The sequence below is a fragment of the Delphinus delphis genome, chromosome 20, assembly GCF_949987515.2.
Source record: "Delphinus delphis chromosome 20, mDelDel1.2, whole genome shotgun sequence".
In the NCBI taxonomy this organism is placed as follows: domain Eukaryota; kingdom Metazoa; phylum Chordata; class Mammalia; order Artiodactyla; family Delphinidae; genus Delphinus; species Delphinus delphis.
Genome location: NC_082702.1, coordinates 44,909,230 through 44,925,908, shown reverse-complemented (window position 1 = coordinate 44,925,908; position 16,679 = coordinate 44,909,230). Strand labels below are relative to the sequence as shown.

The following is a 16,679-nucleotide window of genomic DNA, read 5'->3' as shown; positions in this document are numbered from 1 at the left end:
TGAACCTTCCTAAGCTCTTTAAATCTGTTTACAACACTGTAACTTCCTAAGTACTTGATGGTTATTTCACCTTTTGAGTTGAAGATTCCTGCCTCATAAGGCAGTGTCATGGGGCTTCCCTGGTGGCGCAGTGGTTGAGAATCCGCCTGCCAATGCAGGGGACACGGGTTTGAGCCCTGGTCCGGGAAGATCCCACATGCCATGGAGCAACTAAACCCGTGTGCCATAACTACTGAGCCTGTGCTCTAGAGCCTGTGAGTCACAACTACTGAGCCCGTGTGCCACAACTACTGAAGCCTGCGCGCCTAGAGCCTGTGCTCCACAACAAGAGAAGCCACTGCAGTGAGAAGCCCGTGCACTGCAACGAAGAGTAGCCCCCGCTCGCCACAACTAGAGAAAGACTGCATGTAGCAACGAAGACCCAACACAGCCACAACTAAATAAATAAATTTATATAAAAAAAAGACAGTGTCATATTTTATTCCATACAAATTGCAAGTAAGTCTTCACATAGCTGGATTATGAGATAAACACTCTGTAAAGATGGTTCCAAATGTTACTCCAATGACAAGTCCAGGCAATTTGCTTAGCCAATGATTCTGCTCTTCCAAATAAAATCTACAGTACTTACTTTAAGGCCTTAGAGAAGAGGGTATCTGGCAGCCTGGTGAGCAAGTTATGCTGAATATCCAACACCTCGAGAGGGATGTGCTCCACCAGTGCTGGAAGGTTCTGCACGTGATTGTGTCCCACCATTAGTTTTCTAAGACTCAAGCTACTAAGGATTCTAGGGGGATAGAGCACAAAGAAACAACAACAAAAAACGGACTTAAATCTCTCTTCCTGAGTCTTCCCTTGGCTATTTAACTAAAATCAGTAAACTAATAGAATTGTGTTCTTCTAGACAGTATAATCACTGACAGGTGCCTGAGCCAAGAAAGCAGCCACAACCATATGTTTACCCACCACCCACCAGGAAGTCATTCAGGTCATTCTGGGAAAAGGTGAATTAATGAAAGCACACAGCCCAGAACACATCTAAACAAAAAAAGCAATTTGTGTAATAAATCAATTTAGATTTTAGGTCTAGACAGATAGCACCAAAAATTCAGTGAATTTATTATTATTAATATAATTGATTATAATAAGCTAATAACAAAATTTATTATAACAAACACTACTCCTTATTCAATTCTTAAAATGTGCCAGGACATTTAACTATTAGGTCCAGAAGGGTTAAGTGACTTTGATTTGCCAAAGATCTCACATCAAATGTAGTAAATGGTATAGTCAGGATTTGGATTAAAGTCTGACTCCAAAGCTGTGTTCATACCTACTATGCTACAAACCCTCTAATTTACTTTTAAAGACTCCACTAAGTAATAACCTCACATTTCACATTTTGGTACTTTTTAATATACCCCCCCACACCTCCCAACACCTGTATCTTTCCCCTCCACATACAGAAATCCTACCATCTTATAAAGGTCAATTCAAACAGGCATTCTCCATGAAGCATTCTCTAATTATCCAAAGTTCTGAATTTCTAAAACATTTTATTTATATAGTGTAGTGACCAAGGGTGAGGCTTTGGAGTAAGAATGACTACTCCATTCAAATGCCAGCTCCTATTACTTCCTAGTTAAGTGCAATGTTGGACAAATTACCTACCCACTCTAAGCCTTAGTTTCGTTATTTGTAAGAGGAGGATAACAGCACTTATAAAATAAGGTTGATACAGGATTAAATAAGATAATGAAAGTGAAGTTCTTAGAACATTGCCCAGTTCATAATAAATCATCCAATACAAATGTTCTATTATCACTATCATGTCACCGACCTATGCCAGCAACTCTTGTTACATTTTATCAGTTATCTCTGCACAAGTCACCCCAACTATCTGTTTACTAAGTTCCTTGCAGGCCAAGACTATGCCTTAGGCGTTACTGTATTCCTTACGGCACTCACGCTGCCCTGCACTTAGCAGATACTCAATATTTACTGAACAAATGAATCTAAGTACCCTTGAAAGGCAACCCAAATATAGGAAAATAAATTAAATACACACATAATATATACGTTAACACATGCATACCTCATAGGAATCTCTGTCAGGAGATTATAGCTCACATCTAATATTTCTATCTTCTTTGCTTCACAGGCCCAGTCAGGGACACACTCAAGCAGGTTTCTGCAGAAAATAAATAATTAAAAGGCATCATTTAAGATGATGAGTGGAACTCATTCCATTTCACTAGTCTGTAATGTACCGTTGATGGTCCCCTGAGCTCCCTGAGGGCAGAAGCACTATCCCCAAGGCATCCCTGATGCACTGCCTGGAATACAGTAGGTGCTCAATGAATGTCGCTGATAGAAACGTGGAGAGAGACAAGCACACACACATACCTGACACTGGATCAAGCGTGCTGCGGGCTCAATGAAGATACAAAAGCCTTCGGTATAGAAAAGCACATAGGTGGTGTGGTGGGGTGGGATGGGATGGGGAGGAAAGCCTTAAAGGAAGAAGAGGCATTTTAAACAAATCTTCAAAGATGAGTAGGATTTCCTCAAGTAATGATGCGGGGAGAAGAGAAGCAAATTCTGGGAAAAAATGAACGAAATGAATAAAAGTGAGGAAGTAAGGACAAAAGATAACTAGTGGGGGAAAAGTTCCGGATCATTTAGAATGTGAATTCAAATATTTACTAGCGCACTGGGCAGATACTCAGTCACAGGAATTTATTTTCAGATGTTACTTAGCTTCCCCAAGCCTCAAAGTACCTACTGATCGATGGATCAATATGATGAGGCAGAATGAAATAAGTGCTGTAAGAGAAACGCAGATGCTGCTCTGACTGCTTAGTGAAGGAAGCACTTCAAGGCAAGCTCCCTAAGAAATATGACATCCGGGGTAGAATTTGAAGAATGCTGTACACACCGGAGGTGTGGTGGACATTCCAAGTAAGAGGTGACAACATGAGCTAGAGCACAGAGGCAAGAAAAGAATAATAAGCAGTTTGGTGATGCTGGAACAGCCAATACAGAGCACAGAGTGGGAAGAAACAAGGCTAGAAATATCTGATCATGTCTAGGAGGTTGTGACTTTATCCTGCAGACATAGGGGGATCGCTGAAGGGTTGGTGAGCAGTTTTGCACTTTTAGGAGCTCACTCCGTGCATACACGGAGGTCTGGTTGAGGTGGTGATATTAGTAAAAGGAAGCGTAATCAGGAAGCTGTTATAACGAGAATTCCAGACAGGGAATGATGAGGGCCTCAATGAGTAGTAACACACCTGGAAGGGAGGGGAGGGGGGCCAGAAACATGTAGGAGACAAAAATCAAAATGACTTGGAGATGGATTAGACATGTGAGTGGAGCAGAGGGAAGAATCAAAAGTGATATTTAGGCTTTAGCCTAGATGACCAGAGAGGAAATCCTATCCAGAGAAAGGACTGATAGGCTCCAAATGAGGTTGGGAATCATGAATTTCAGTGGTGTCCATCTGGATCTGATTGTCTTATGATAACGCCAAAAGCCAAAACAGAAAACAAGTTAAAGTGCGGGTGGAGGGGTGGATAATAAATTTAATTTTGCACATATTTGAGGTACTTGGAGAAGTACAGGTTGAAACATCTGTTATGAAATTGGACATACAGGTCTGAGGCTGAAGGAAGGAGATCTGGACTGGTGATCTGGGTGATGCTGACATTGAAGTGTAGTGAAATCCTGGGAGTAAATGAGATCATGTCAAATGAGAAGTGCAGTGGGCCAAAGAGAGACCCTGGGATAACTGACCTTTAAAGGGCTAGCTAAGAAAGAGGAGTTAAGGAAGAGACAGAAGAAATGGTTAGAGCAGCATGAAAAAAAATCAGTCTCAACCAGCCAAGGAAACAGCACATTTGAAGAAAAGAAAACAAGATGAACAGTGTCAATACAGAAAAGTTCCACAAGAGGAGATCTAAAGCCAGTTGTGGTGGGGTGAACAAAGGGGAACAGGAAATTGAGCCAAGAAATGCAGATAATTCTTGAGAAATTTGGACAAAAAGGGATGAGAGGGATAAGGGAACAGACAATAACTAGAGGGGTTGCAAGATAAAGGGAACATTTTTTGTTTGTTAAGACAGGAGCTATGAGTGTGCATAGAGACCAAGGAAAAGAAAAACACCAGGGCTTCCCTGGTGGCTCAGTGGTTGAGAGTCCGCCTGCCGATGCAGAGGACACGGGTTCGTGCCCCGGTCCAGGAAGATCCCAAATGCCGTGGAGCGGCTGGGCCCATAAGCCATGGCCGCTGAGTCTGCGCGTCCGGAGCCTGTGCTCCGCAACGGGAGAGGCCACAGCAGTGAGAGGCCCACGTACTGCAAAAAAAAAAAAAGAAAGAAAAAAGAAAAACACCGAACACGCGTGAGAGGAGGAGGAGGAGGAGGATGACTAACAGAGCAAGGTCCAGGGCAGTGGGAGTGCACGGGATCAAAGGCACAGATGGCTGGACTGGCCTTGAACAGAGGAAAGAAGCAGAGGACGGATATGAATCTACATGAATTTACACAAGGGGGTAGGAAGCTGAGAGAGATCACCCATGATGACCTCTATATTCCCAGTCAAGTGGGAAACTGAGCCCTGGAGCCAAGGAGATGAGGGGCAGTGGGGCTGAGAGAAGCCAAGCAATTTGGAACAGATGTCAGGACACTCGAAGGAGCTGACGGCAGAAGAGACTCCAGATGAGGCTGGAAACTAAATACATGATCTTCTTCAGTAATGATCAAGCTCAGTGGGGAAGGTCAATCTTAGTCTTGATCCATGTTGGGGTTTTGATGGGAAGATATGACAGAAAGAAATGGATGGAAGGGAATCTAGAACAACAGCTTAATAATAATGATGATAAAGTTAACAACAACAAAAAGAAACCTGGCTATCACAGCTAATATTTCTTGAGAGACTTATTTTATGCCAGGCACTATGCTACATATTTTGCGTTTACTGTCTCCTTTAATCTTTTTTTTTTTTTTTTTTTTTTGCAGTATGCGGGCCTCTCACTGTTGTGGCCTCTCCCGTTGCAGAGCACAGGCTCCGGACGCACAGACTCAGCGGCCATGGCTCACGGGCCCAGCCACTCCGCGGCATGTGGGATCTTCCCAGACCAGGGCACGAACCCCTGTCCCCTGCTTCGGCAGGCGGACTCTCAACCACTGCGCCACCAGGGAAGCCCTCCTTTAATCTTTATGAAAACCCTGAGCATATAGGACTCTGTCCACTGCCCCTTGTACCTGCTTCTAGCACTCTATACTCACAGCACTTACGATGCTGCCCTCTTACTGCTTATTTGATGGTCAAACTCTCCACTAGACTGTAAAACTCAGCCAGTGACTCCTGAATGCCTAACACAGTATTAAAAATGAATGAAGGAAAGAAAGCAAACTTCATTTACATTTGTTCTTGACCACAAACAGAAGAAATAAAATCCTGAATATAATTAATATCTCTCTGAAAATCAGATTAACATGGGTCACAAGAGTATCAAAAAAATAAGAGAACAACATTTTAAGTCACTAAAAACCAAGAATTATCTGATTCCAATTGGAAAAAGAAAATCACTGCCATGGAGAGGAAAGAGATCTTTGTTTACAACTCATGCTAAATCCACAAACTTTAACAACGAGTAATTCAGAGGCACCTTCCTGTTTCAAGAGGACCTTCCTTTATCTAAATAGCATGGCCATTAAACTTATTCCTTCACTCAACCTTTGCTCTTCTCCTGGTTATCCAAATATTTCAATGTATTAGCATTTCTTGTACCTCAAAACTGTGCAAGTGCCCACAGACATCTCTTAAATACAGGAATCAAGCAAGCGCCACCCTCATGAGACACACTCACCGGGAGAGTTCTAGAGAAGTGAGCAGACTGGGTACTGGATAGACATTCACTGCTGTCAGCCCTAATCAGAAAACAGATTGGTGTTAGTGACGTTCTCCAAAGAAGAATGTAACTGAGAGTAAACAAGGGGGAAAGCTAATGAAAATTGATGTCACCTACTGACATGAACTAAAGATGAAAACCAGTGGGTATCGCAAAGCACTGAGCTGATCTCCCTGTGCTACACTGCTGCTTCCCACTAGCTACTTTTAATTAATTAATTAATTTATTTTTGGCTGTGTTGGTTCTTCGTTGCTGCACTCAGGCTTTCTCTGGTTGTGGCGAGCGGGGGCTACTCTTCATTGTGGTGTGTGGGCTTCTTATTGAGGTGGCTTCTCTTGTTGCAGAGCACGGGCTCTAGGTGCACGGGCTTCAGTAGTTGTGGCACGTGGGCTCAGTAGTTGTGGCTCGTGGGCTGTAGAGTGCAGGCTCAGTAGTTGTGGCACACGGGCTTAGTTGCTCCGCAGCATGTGGGATCTTCCCGGACCAGGGCTCAAACCCATGTCCCCTTCATTGGCAGGTGGATTCTTAACCACTGGGCCACCAGGGAAGCCCATTCCACTAGCTACTTTACATTCGGTAGTGTATATATGTTGATGCTACTCTCACTTCGTCCCAGCTCAAGAGGAAGGGGATCCGGGGACGTGTGTATGCATGTGGCTGATTCACTTTGGTGTACAACAGAAACTAACACAGTATTGTAAAGCAATTATACTCCAATAAAGATCTATTAAAATTAAAAATTTAAAAACAACAGTGGGTAACTCACATTGACTAACTTTATTTAACTGCTTGATCCCCATTTGAAAACCAAATACGACAACTAATTGGAGGATTTTGGGTACTGCAACGGAGTCACACTGGATCAGGCAGCTGTTAAATGTTAATAATAATTGCTTAGCTTATTAACCTTAAAAATGAATAACTGAATTTTCCCTGGCAACGTTTTTTTTTTTTTTGCGGTACACGGGCCTCTCACTGTTGTGGCCTCTCCCTTTGCGCAGCACAGGCTCCGGACGCGCAGGCTCAGCAGCCATGGCTCACGGGCCCAGCCGTTCCGTGGCATTTGGGATCTTCCCGGACCGGGGCACGAACCCGTGTCCCCTGCATTGGCAGGCGGACTCTCAAGCACTGCGCCACCAGGGAAGCCCAACATCTTAATTTTTAATTAAAGCAAAACAAATAAAGAAAACTACAGTAACCTTAAATGTATAGATCAATGAATTTTTACAAAAGAACACACTGGTATAACCAGTAGGCAGATCAACAAACAGAGCAGTACCAGCTGCCCGGAAACTTCTCCTCATCCCCCCTCCCTCTAGTCACTACCCCACATACAGATTACTTTTACCTATTTATATAAATATACACATCATTATATATAATTTTTTTGTCTGGCTTCATCACTGAACATTGTGCTTGTGAGATATTTGTTCATATTAGTGAATATGGTTGTAGTTCATCCATTCTCATGGCTGTATAGAATTTTTCCTGGGAATATACCACAATTTATTTACCCATTGTAGAGTTGATGGGCATTTTAAGTCTTGTCTAGCTGGGGGTTACTATGAATAGTGCCTCTGTGAACATTTTGTCCACGTCTTTTGTGGACTAACATAAGCATTTATGTTGAATACAAGCTTAGGAGAGGAACTGCTGAGTGAGGTGGGTGCATATGTGTGACTTCAGGAGATACTACCATGCAGTTTTCCAAAGTGGTTGCCCAACAACGGGCACTGGTATTTTCAGCCTTTTTTATTCTCATCATTCTGGGAGGTGTGCAGTGGTGTCACACTGAGGTTCCAATTTGCATATCCCTGATGACCCTGGTGTGATGGCACTTCCTATGCTAGCTGGCCATTTGGAAAAATGCTTTTGTGAAGCTGAAAGCTGAGTTCTTTACTTTTGAGGTGTCAAAACTTCAAGTGTTGATGTGAATTCTTCCAGGTTGTACAATTTAAGGATTCTGTGAACAGAACAAGCCCCATTAACAGTACTGTGACAGAATCTACTAAGAAGGCCTACATGTATGTCAATGGGTCTTCTCCCAGAGGGCCAGTCATTCAGAGTCTCTAGATACTTTAAGAATACACATTAGGCCTGACAACAAGTATTTCCAGGACAAAAGAACTACTACCATCTCACAACATGTATAAACAGCACGACTCAACAACAGCCCTAACAATTAATCTAAGCTACAATTTGAAGCTTCTATAACATGATAAAAGGCAATGAAAAGAGAAGTCTTAACTCTCTTTTATCCTAATAATATATTTTAGCGATACAGAAAAGGGAATAAGGTAATGAAGATTCTTTCACCCATCACCTAGCTTTTAACAAATCGTGACATTCTGCCTTATATGCTTCAGCCTTTTTAAGAATTAAAACGCTGCACATACCAAGAGGCAAACACCATCCGGAATATGATTTTTATCATTCCCATGGATTCTTTCATACTGTCATGGCATACTTAGAGCTAAGCAGACAACATTTTTATGTGCTTTAAAATTTTATATAACTATCATAGTGTACTCAACCACTGACTCCTGAATACCTAACATAGTGTTAAAAATAAGAAAGCAAACCTCATTTATGTTTATTCTTGACCACCAGTCAAAGTAATAAAATCCTGAATATAATTAATCTCTCCAAAAATCAGACCAATATGGGTCACAAGAGTATCAAAAAGGGGAACAAAATTTTAAAAAGTCAGACAAACCAAGAATTATCTGATTACAATTGGCCAAAAGGAAATAACACCATGGAGGGGTAACAGATCTTGGTATCTCATTCTAAATCCATAGGCTTTTATTTTTTTGTTTTTGTTTTTTTAATAAATGTATTTATTTATTTATTTTTGGCTGCATTGGGTCTTCATTGTTGTATGTGGGCTTTCTCTAGTTGCGGCGAGCGGGGGGCTGTTCTTCGCTGTGGTGTGCGAGCTTCTCACTGTGATGGCTTCTCTTTGTTGTGGAGTTCGGACTCTAGGTGCACAGGCTTCAGTAGTTGTGGCACGTGGGCTCAGCAGTTGTGGCTCGTGGGCTCTAGAGCTCAGGCTCAGTAGTTGTGGCACACAGGCTTAGTTGCTCCATGGCATGTGGATTCTTAACCACTGCACCACCAGGGAAGTCCAATCCACAGGCTTTTAGAATGAGTAATTCATAGGTACCTTTCTGTTTCAAGAGGACCATTCTTTTCACTGCTGGATATCAAAATATGCACTTTCTTTTTTTGGTCAAAAGATTTCTGAGATTTATCCATACTAATACACAAAGCTCTAGTTCATTCATTTCCATTGCTGTGCAATATTCTATTATATAAATTTATCATTGCTTTGTTTACCCATTTTCCTATTTATAGTCATATTTTTAGTTTTTTTCACTATAACATACAATGCTGTGATAAACATTCTAGGACACATCTCCTATGTGAGTGTCTGGGAGATATTCCAAGCAGGGAAGCTGCTAGAACACGGGCTCTGTGTATCTTACTTCTCTGACACCATCATGCTGCTCTCCATGTTGGCTTTACCAACTCCCCCTGGCAGCGTTTGAGAGGTACTGCTTCTCCACATCTTCAGTAAGCACTTAGTGTTATTATTTTTATTTGATGAGTATAAAATGGTATTATCTAAATTTGCATTTCTTTGACTGATACGTAGTGAAATTAAACATCTTTTCCTTTACTTCTTTAAACACAGAAAAAGTAGTTACAGTTGACCCTTGAACAACGTGGGGGTTATGGGCACTGACCCTCTGTGCAGTTGAAAATCCGCATATAACTTTATATATATATATATGTAAATACTACAACACTACACAATCCGTGGTTGGTTGAATCTACAGATACGGAATCACGGATACAGAGGGCTAACTGTAAAGTTATACTCCCACTTTTGACTGTTTAGAGGATTGGTGCCTCTAAACCCTGCATTATTCAAGGGTCAAATGTATTTACTATTGAAAAAAATCCATGTTTAAGTGGACCTGTGCAGGGAATCCCCTGGCTGTCCAGTGGTTAGGACTTAGTGCTTTCACTGCTGTGGCCCGGGTTCAATCCGTGGTTGGGGAACGAAGACCTTGCAAGCCACACGGTGTGGCCAAAACAAAACAAAACAAACAAAGCAAAAAAAACTGTGCAGCTCAAACCCATGTTGTTCAAGGGTCAACTGTATAATTTCTTTGGTAAAGAAGAACTCTCTATAAACAGAATGGCCTCAACAAATATGTGGCCTTTTACATTGAAAAATATTCCTGGGGCAAACAAATCACTATTGAAATGAAGGGCTTCTCATTCTGGAACTGAGGCAGCACAGGTTTTAGACTAGAGATTGGCAAACTTTTTCTGTAAAGGGCTAAATATTTAGTAATATTTTGGCCTTTGTGGGCCACGTGGTCTCTCTTAAAACTACTCAAGTTTGCCACTGTAGCATGAGAGTGGTTAATATGTAGACAAATGAATGTGGGTGTGTGCCCATCAAACTTTATTCACTTAAATTTGAATTTCATATAACTTTCCCATGTCAAAATTATTCTTCCTTTGATTTTTTTAAAATCCAACCATTAAAAAATGTAAAAACCCATTCCACGTGAGCCATACAAAAACAGATGGTAGGCCAGATTTAGCCCCTGGGCTGTAGCTGGACAACCCTTGTTTTAGACCATCACTGATATTCTCTTTTGAACATGCTTGCCCACCCTCCTGACTTCCTGTCATTTTGCAGAATGCCTCTTATTATTATGTTCACTTAGTGAATCTCAAATTGTCCTGCAATGTCTTTTTATGCATATCTCAACCACTGAAGTATTGACGGCAAACTTAAAGCTAGGTCTCAGTGAACCTCAAACTCCGCTTCGCAGAGTATCTGAGGAACACCCCAGATGCCATCGTTCTTGGAAAGCTTGGACAAGAGCTACAAGAGGAAATACAGGAGACTGGGTAGAGAACTCACTGTTCGAATTGGCGTAGAGAGTTCGAAGGGAGAAGCCACTGAGCGTCAGCTCCCTCAGCTGGTTCCGCTCACAATGCAGCTGCTCCAAGTTGCACAAGGAGCTAAGATCTAAGTCAGTCAGCTGATTGTCCCGCAGATCCATGTGGGTGATGTACTTATTTCCCTCCAGATTCTCAATGACCATGGTTTTCAGATGGTTCATCCTTAATATTCAGAAATAAGAAAATCATTAGAAATAAATTTTACTAAATGTGCTGACCAAAAGAAAAATAGAAGTATGATCCTTTTTTCTCTTTCCTAAACAGCATAAGAATTTCACTACTTGCCTCATTTTGCAAGGTACTAAGTAAATAACCACAGATAGCTGTACCTCGAGTTCTTTGTTTATAAACTAAGTTAGAGACGATCCAGATTGGCAAATACATGTACAAATTAAATAAAGAGAAAGGAAAGGGGACCATGCCCACAAACAGTTTAAAACTTGCACCCAAATACCAAGTACATTAGGTAGGGATGAAGGAATAGGACAAAGGAACAAGAAGATGAAGATAACTTGTCGGGTTAGGAGTAGCAAGGCATTCACGGAGTAAGTACTGGGTAAGAGCAAGAGGAAGCAGTCATACTTCCTCTCACTGCTCTGCCTACTCTCTCTAGTGCTAAGATTCCCATTACCTCAATTAATGAAGAGGAAAATACTCTGTATCAATATGGAATAGTTCAAGGGCAAATTACAGAAAATGACTTCTTTGTTCTCTTCTATATAAGTATCTGATTTAATGCATGCAAGCCTGTTCATTTTCCTGCATTTCAATAAATTTTTCTGTTACTATGTCTTTATAAGGGACATCGATGACTTAGTGTAAATGACAGAACATCCAGTATGTGTGTTTTACTAGCTTCCTTTAGGAAAAGATTATAAATAAATAATATATTTAAAAAGGAAATAAAACTCTTATTAAAAATTGTTAGTAGTAAAACTGTTAACATTTTAATTATAATACAATAGATATCAAGAAGCAACCCAATGATTCAATAGAAAAATGGTCAAGTTTATGGAAAAATACAAACTACCAATAAGTATACAAAAAGACACTCAACTCACTCACCATAAATGCTGATTAAAACAATGAAATACTATTTTCTACCTACTACATTGACAACAAGGAAAAAGACTGCTAAAATCCAACAAAGACTGCTAAAATCTAATGTGATAAGAATGTGATGAAATCGGAGTTCTCATAAAACATTGCTGGGAGGGTAAGTCAGAACAACCTTTGTCTCTACCACATGGTACACCTACCTCATTCATAATCTCTCTGCCATTGAGTGAAAAATGAAGCTTAACTACAGCTTTGAAAACATACAGTGTTCTAAAATCCTAATGTTTTAAAAAGTCTTCATTAAAAGAAAATGTAAAGGTCCATTACAGGTCAGGCGAAAGGAAGGCACGGTGAAGAATGACCTCACCTCAAATCCACATGTTTGACGTGGCTCATACAGTTCAGCACCTCCAGGTTCAGCACTTCCAGTTGGTTTCCTGCCATAACCACTTTATCTAACATAGTGAGTTTCTCATAAACCTTGGGAATTTGACTAAAGTTGTTGAAGGAAATACCCAGGGAGGAAAGCTGTTGCAGATTTCCCAATTCTTCAGGTAAAGTAGTCAGAAAGTTGCCATCAAGACAGAGGGTTTGAAGACTGCAGGAAGAAAACAAAACTTGATGAAAAGTTTTAACTGGAATGGATAGAACTAGAATTATGGATTTTGACTTGTCATTAACTTATTATGAATCCAATAATGATAAAATGCCCTAGGTCTATCTAAATAGTCTTACTAAGATAACTGAAATACAGATGGTCCCTCTAACATCAAGGGTAATCAGAGCCTCTGCTGTTAAAACTGAGGGACTAGTTACTTCTGCAGGCAAGTAGCTGCTGCTGACCAGAATCCTCATAATTACATGATTTATTTCACTGCAAGAGCTCATGGAACTACCTTCATTCCAAATGCCAGACAAGTTCCTTACGCTGCAAACACAGGAAAAGACAAATCTAGTAAAAGTCAGATACTTACTTCAGCAGATTGCCAATCTGACTCGGCAGGTCATGGAATCCATTACAGGAAAGGTTGAGCTCGGTCAGGGTAGAAATTTCACATAACAATACAGGAAATGACCCAAGCTTATTATGGGACAAGTTCAGGCCTTTAAGCTGAGAAAATCTAAAAAGCAAAGGCATATTATACTACTGAATGAAAAAGTAATCTATTTTAAATGTCCATCAAAGAATTTGTTCTGCAAGTATTTACTGAGCACTCAGTATGTGCCGAACATTATGTGTGGCACAGACACTAAGATAACTAATACCCAGTGCAAGCTGTTGAGAAAACCAGGTCTGGTGCGACAGGAGTTGTTCTCTCTTCTCCTTAAAAATGCAGAAAATCTTGAAAAGCTCACATTGGTACAATTATCTTCTATCAAAGTGAATCAATCATTATTGATATGCTTCAAATGTTTTCCTTTATTAAATTTCTACGTGCGATATACGAAAGCCTTAACAATAATTAATCAACCCATGGACACAGGAATAGCTAACAAACCTTCAGATCAAATCCCATTATAAGTAATTTCTTTTTTTGTACTGAAACTATGCTGGCTCAAAAGTCACTTGAAATGAATGGGCCAGTTAGAGCTTAAAAATATGTTGGTGATACTGAGTTTTACTGTAATGTGATGATATACAACATGAACTAATTTTTAATGCTTCAGTTTTTTTTGGTAGAAGTATCTATATAATGTCTCACTGAGAGGTAGTATCATCATAAATTGGATCCACAGGAGTCACTCCTGTAATTCTACTTAGAAGTATTATACTTCATTACTATACTATTACAAGACGGTAAGGCTGAGGTGGTGTCCTCCACGATGATGAACTGTATCATCTGCTTCTAGATTTGAATCCTTGGTACCTCTCTCTAATGTTCCTCTTCCAAAATTTCAGCTTGAGTACTGATTGTTCCTTCGGCTTGGCACCTTGACTTCCAAATTGCTAATCCAGCCCTCAAACTAGATTAACCCTCTTTTCATAGAAACAGAAGGAAATACTAGAAACCCACTTCCTTAAAATTATAGCTTGTTTTTATTTTTAAATATCAATATTATTAAAATAATTATTTCATTACTAAATATAGGCTTATATTTGAAAACCTTTGCAAAACATTTCAGACGAGGTAAAAATCATGCTTTCTGAAAATTATTCTAGAAATATTAGTTACTAAGTATATAAAATATGTCATTTCAATGTGCATTTATCTTTTTAATCACCATATAATTTGAATGCTTTAATTTCCAATTTCTCTCCTCCCCACAAGAAGCCCAGACAATTACTTACACCATATATTTATTCACTTCCGTCCATTTTTAAAGGGAGGAAGGAGATGAAATGGGTGGAGGGTGGAAATGGGGAATATATTCTAACAAAGGAGATGGGAAAATATATGGGTCATTGCCCCTTAGGACTGAAATGGTTCCTTTATTAGAAGAGAGAGGTTTCATAGCTGACAAAAGACTTCAGAGTTGGCAGTAGCAGGTGCAAAGGAAAGATAAAAGCCCTAACCTTGGAGTGGAATTCTTGAAATCTGGCCTATTTCCTTTAAGTTAGTTAAGTTTGAAACTTCTGATTCAAAAACTTCCCATATACAGAATCTCTCGATTTACCCTAGAGGCAGATCACGCATTGCTGTCAATGACATATAGAAAAGGATTATCCAAACCAAGGGCAGCTCAATGTAACAGAAACTGTGCATCTACCTTCTCTTGTACAGAGGGGAAAAGGGGAGTGGGAAAACTGTGAATAACATTTCTTACTTCCTCTTCAAAACGGAGGGGAAGTTTTCAAATATATATATGATGGTAAACATGCTCGCTTATAGGTACTGATTACGATTCAGTTTTAGTAAGCTAGTCTGGAAACCTATGCCCCACATACTTGTAGAAAGTGTCAAGGCCCCCTGGTCTTTCTAATTGCATGAAGTTGTGTCGCAAGTTGAGGTAGGTGATATCTTGACTGTAGAAGAGATGCTCAGGAACCTCCTCAAGGCTGTGACACGAGAGGTCCACGGTACTGATACGCTGGGACACCACCTGGACAAGGTCAAAGAGAAGAGCCATCTGAGCCAGCCCCAAATGTTTCCCACCCAGCAGAGGACGGGACGGCATTGACACAAAAAGGCACCGATTAAAAAGATGGGAGGGACTTCCCTGGTGGCGCAGTGGTTAAGAATCCGCCTGCCAATGCAGGGGATACGGGTTCAAGCCCTGGTCCGGGAAGAAGCCCTTAGACCACATAACAACTAAGCCCCGTGCACCACAACTGCTGAGCCTGCACTCTAGAGCCAGCGAGCCATAACTACCGAGTCTGTGTGCCACAATTACTAAAGCCCGCGTGCCTAGAGCCTGTGCTCCACAACAAGAGAAGCCACTGCAACGAGAAGCCTGCACACTGCAATGAAGAGTAGCCCTCGGTCGCCCACACACAGCAACGAAGACCCATCGCAGCCAAAAATAAATAAATAAATAAATAAATTTATTTATTTATTAAAAAAAGTAAGATGGGAAAGAAAAGAAAGGTCATGAGATCCGATTATTCATTTATAAGAACCAGTTAATTTTTACTTTTTCCTAAAACCGTAAGATGCTTGAAAAACAGAAAGGTATAAGCTGTAAAGTGTCTACAAGTAAAAGGTAAAAAAAACAATACAAATCATAAAGATGGAAAGTTAACAGTTCATGCAGGAAGTTAAGATGATTCAAAGTAACTGTACAAAACTTTAGGAGGGAGTGTGATACTGAAAGACACAGCCTTTTGCAGCCACACAAGCCCTGTTCCTTACTTGTGCAATTTCTTCATCTGTCACGAGGAAAATTAAATAACCAAGCACACAGCACCACTGCTTAGCATGCAAAAGGTGCTCAAAAAATATTAATTTCTCTTTACAAGGGCAGAAGAATGAAATAGCTATTTAAAATTGAAACTAGTTTTATTCAGAGATTTTATACCACCACAAGTACAGAAAATCCAATAAAGCCAAAACAAGATTTATATTACTATAATAGTAGGCTAATACAACATGGACTGTGAAAATGGGTCTAAAACAAACAATCACTGCAAAAGTCATTCATGTTTTGATGGCATGTCATTATACTGAAACAATCCTTCATGAAGCTATTTAGCTCCATAAAGAAAAATGTGTTTAAATTCTGAAAAGATGGCTAGGAGAACAAGAGAATTTGGAAAATGAAATACAATTTTAGAGCACTTCATCTTTAAAGGCTAGGAAAGCAGAAATTATGCTAAAAAGCCAATTATCCTCAGCATACAGGAATAATGGTTTGTGACAGGATCACAGGCCATGTCCCGTCAATAAGTTCAAATTTAAAGTGGTTCATCAAAGCTGTGCTAAACACATACAGATACACTAGGCTGAGTTAGGGAACAGCTCCATCTGTCATTGACCACTATGGTCGAGGGAGAGTCATTTGAATTTCATTGTGTCTCAAATCCTTCAAGGCCCTACCTTTTTCACAGAGATGGTATAAAGGTAAATGCACCTGAAAACACTTTTGTAAGCATTCTGTACTATGCAAATATAAATAATAAGTTAAGGATCTGGGAGAATTCCATTTCATTCACTATGTACTCAGAAAGGCCTAGAGTGATGTGCGTAAGAATTATAATTTGATCTCTTGGGAGTAAGTTCAGTTTCAAAATATACTTCTGTTGGGTTTCTCTGCTCTTATCTCCACATCAGGAGGTCTG

The 16,679-nt window shown here is 40.2% G+C and overlaps 1 protein-coding gene across 1 annotated transcript in view; it reads right to left on the bottom strand.

Annotated features, from left to right (window-relative positions):
* The window catches only part of PHLPP2 (PH domain and leucine rich repeat protein phosphatase 2), a 73,079-nt gene that overhangs the window by 18,427 nt on the left and 37,973 nt on the right, over positions 1 to 16,679 (bottom strand). Inside the window, exons 6-12 of the mRNA XM_060000530.1 lie at positions 14,850 to 15,004; positions 12,937 to 13,083; positions 12,330 to 12,560; positions 10,863 to 11,065; positions 5,873 to 5,933; positions 2,096 to 2,191; positions 632 to 787 (exon numbers count right to left, since the gene is read on the bottom strand). Of these exons, the coding sequence (XP_059856513.1) occupies positions 632 to 787; positions 2,096 to 2,191; positions 5,873 to 5,933; positions 10,863 to 11,065; positions 12,330 to 12,560; positions 12,937 to 13,083; positions 14,850 to 15,004 (1,049 nt within the window). The remainder of the gene's footprint in view (positions 1 to 631; positions 788 to 2,095; positions 2,192 to 5,872; positions 5,934 to 10,862; positions 11,066 to 12,329; positions 12,561 to 12,936; positions 13,084 to 14,849; positions 15,005 to 16,679) is intronic.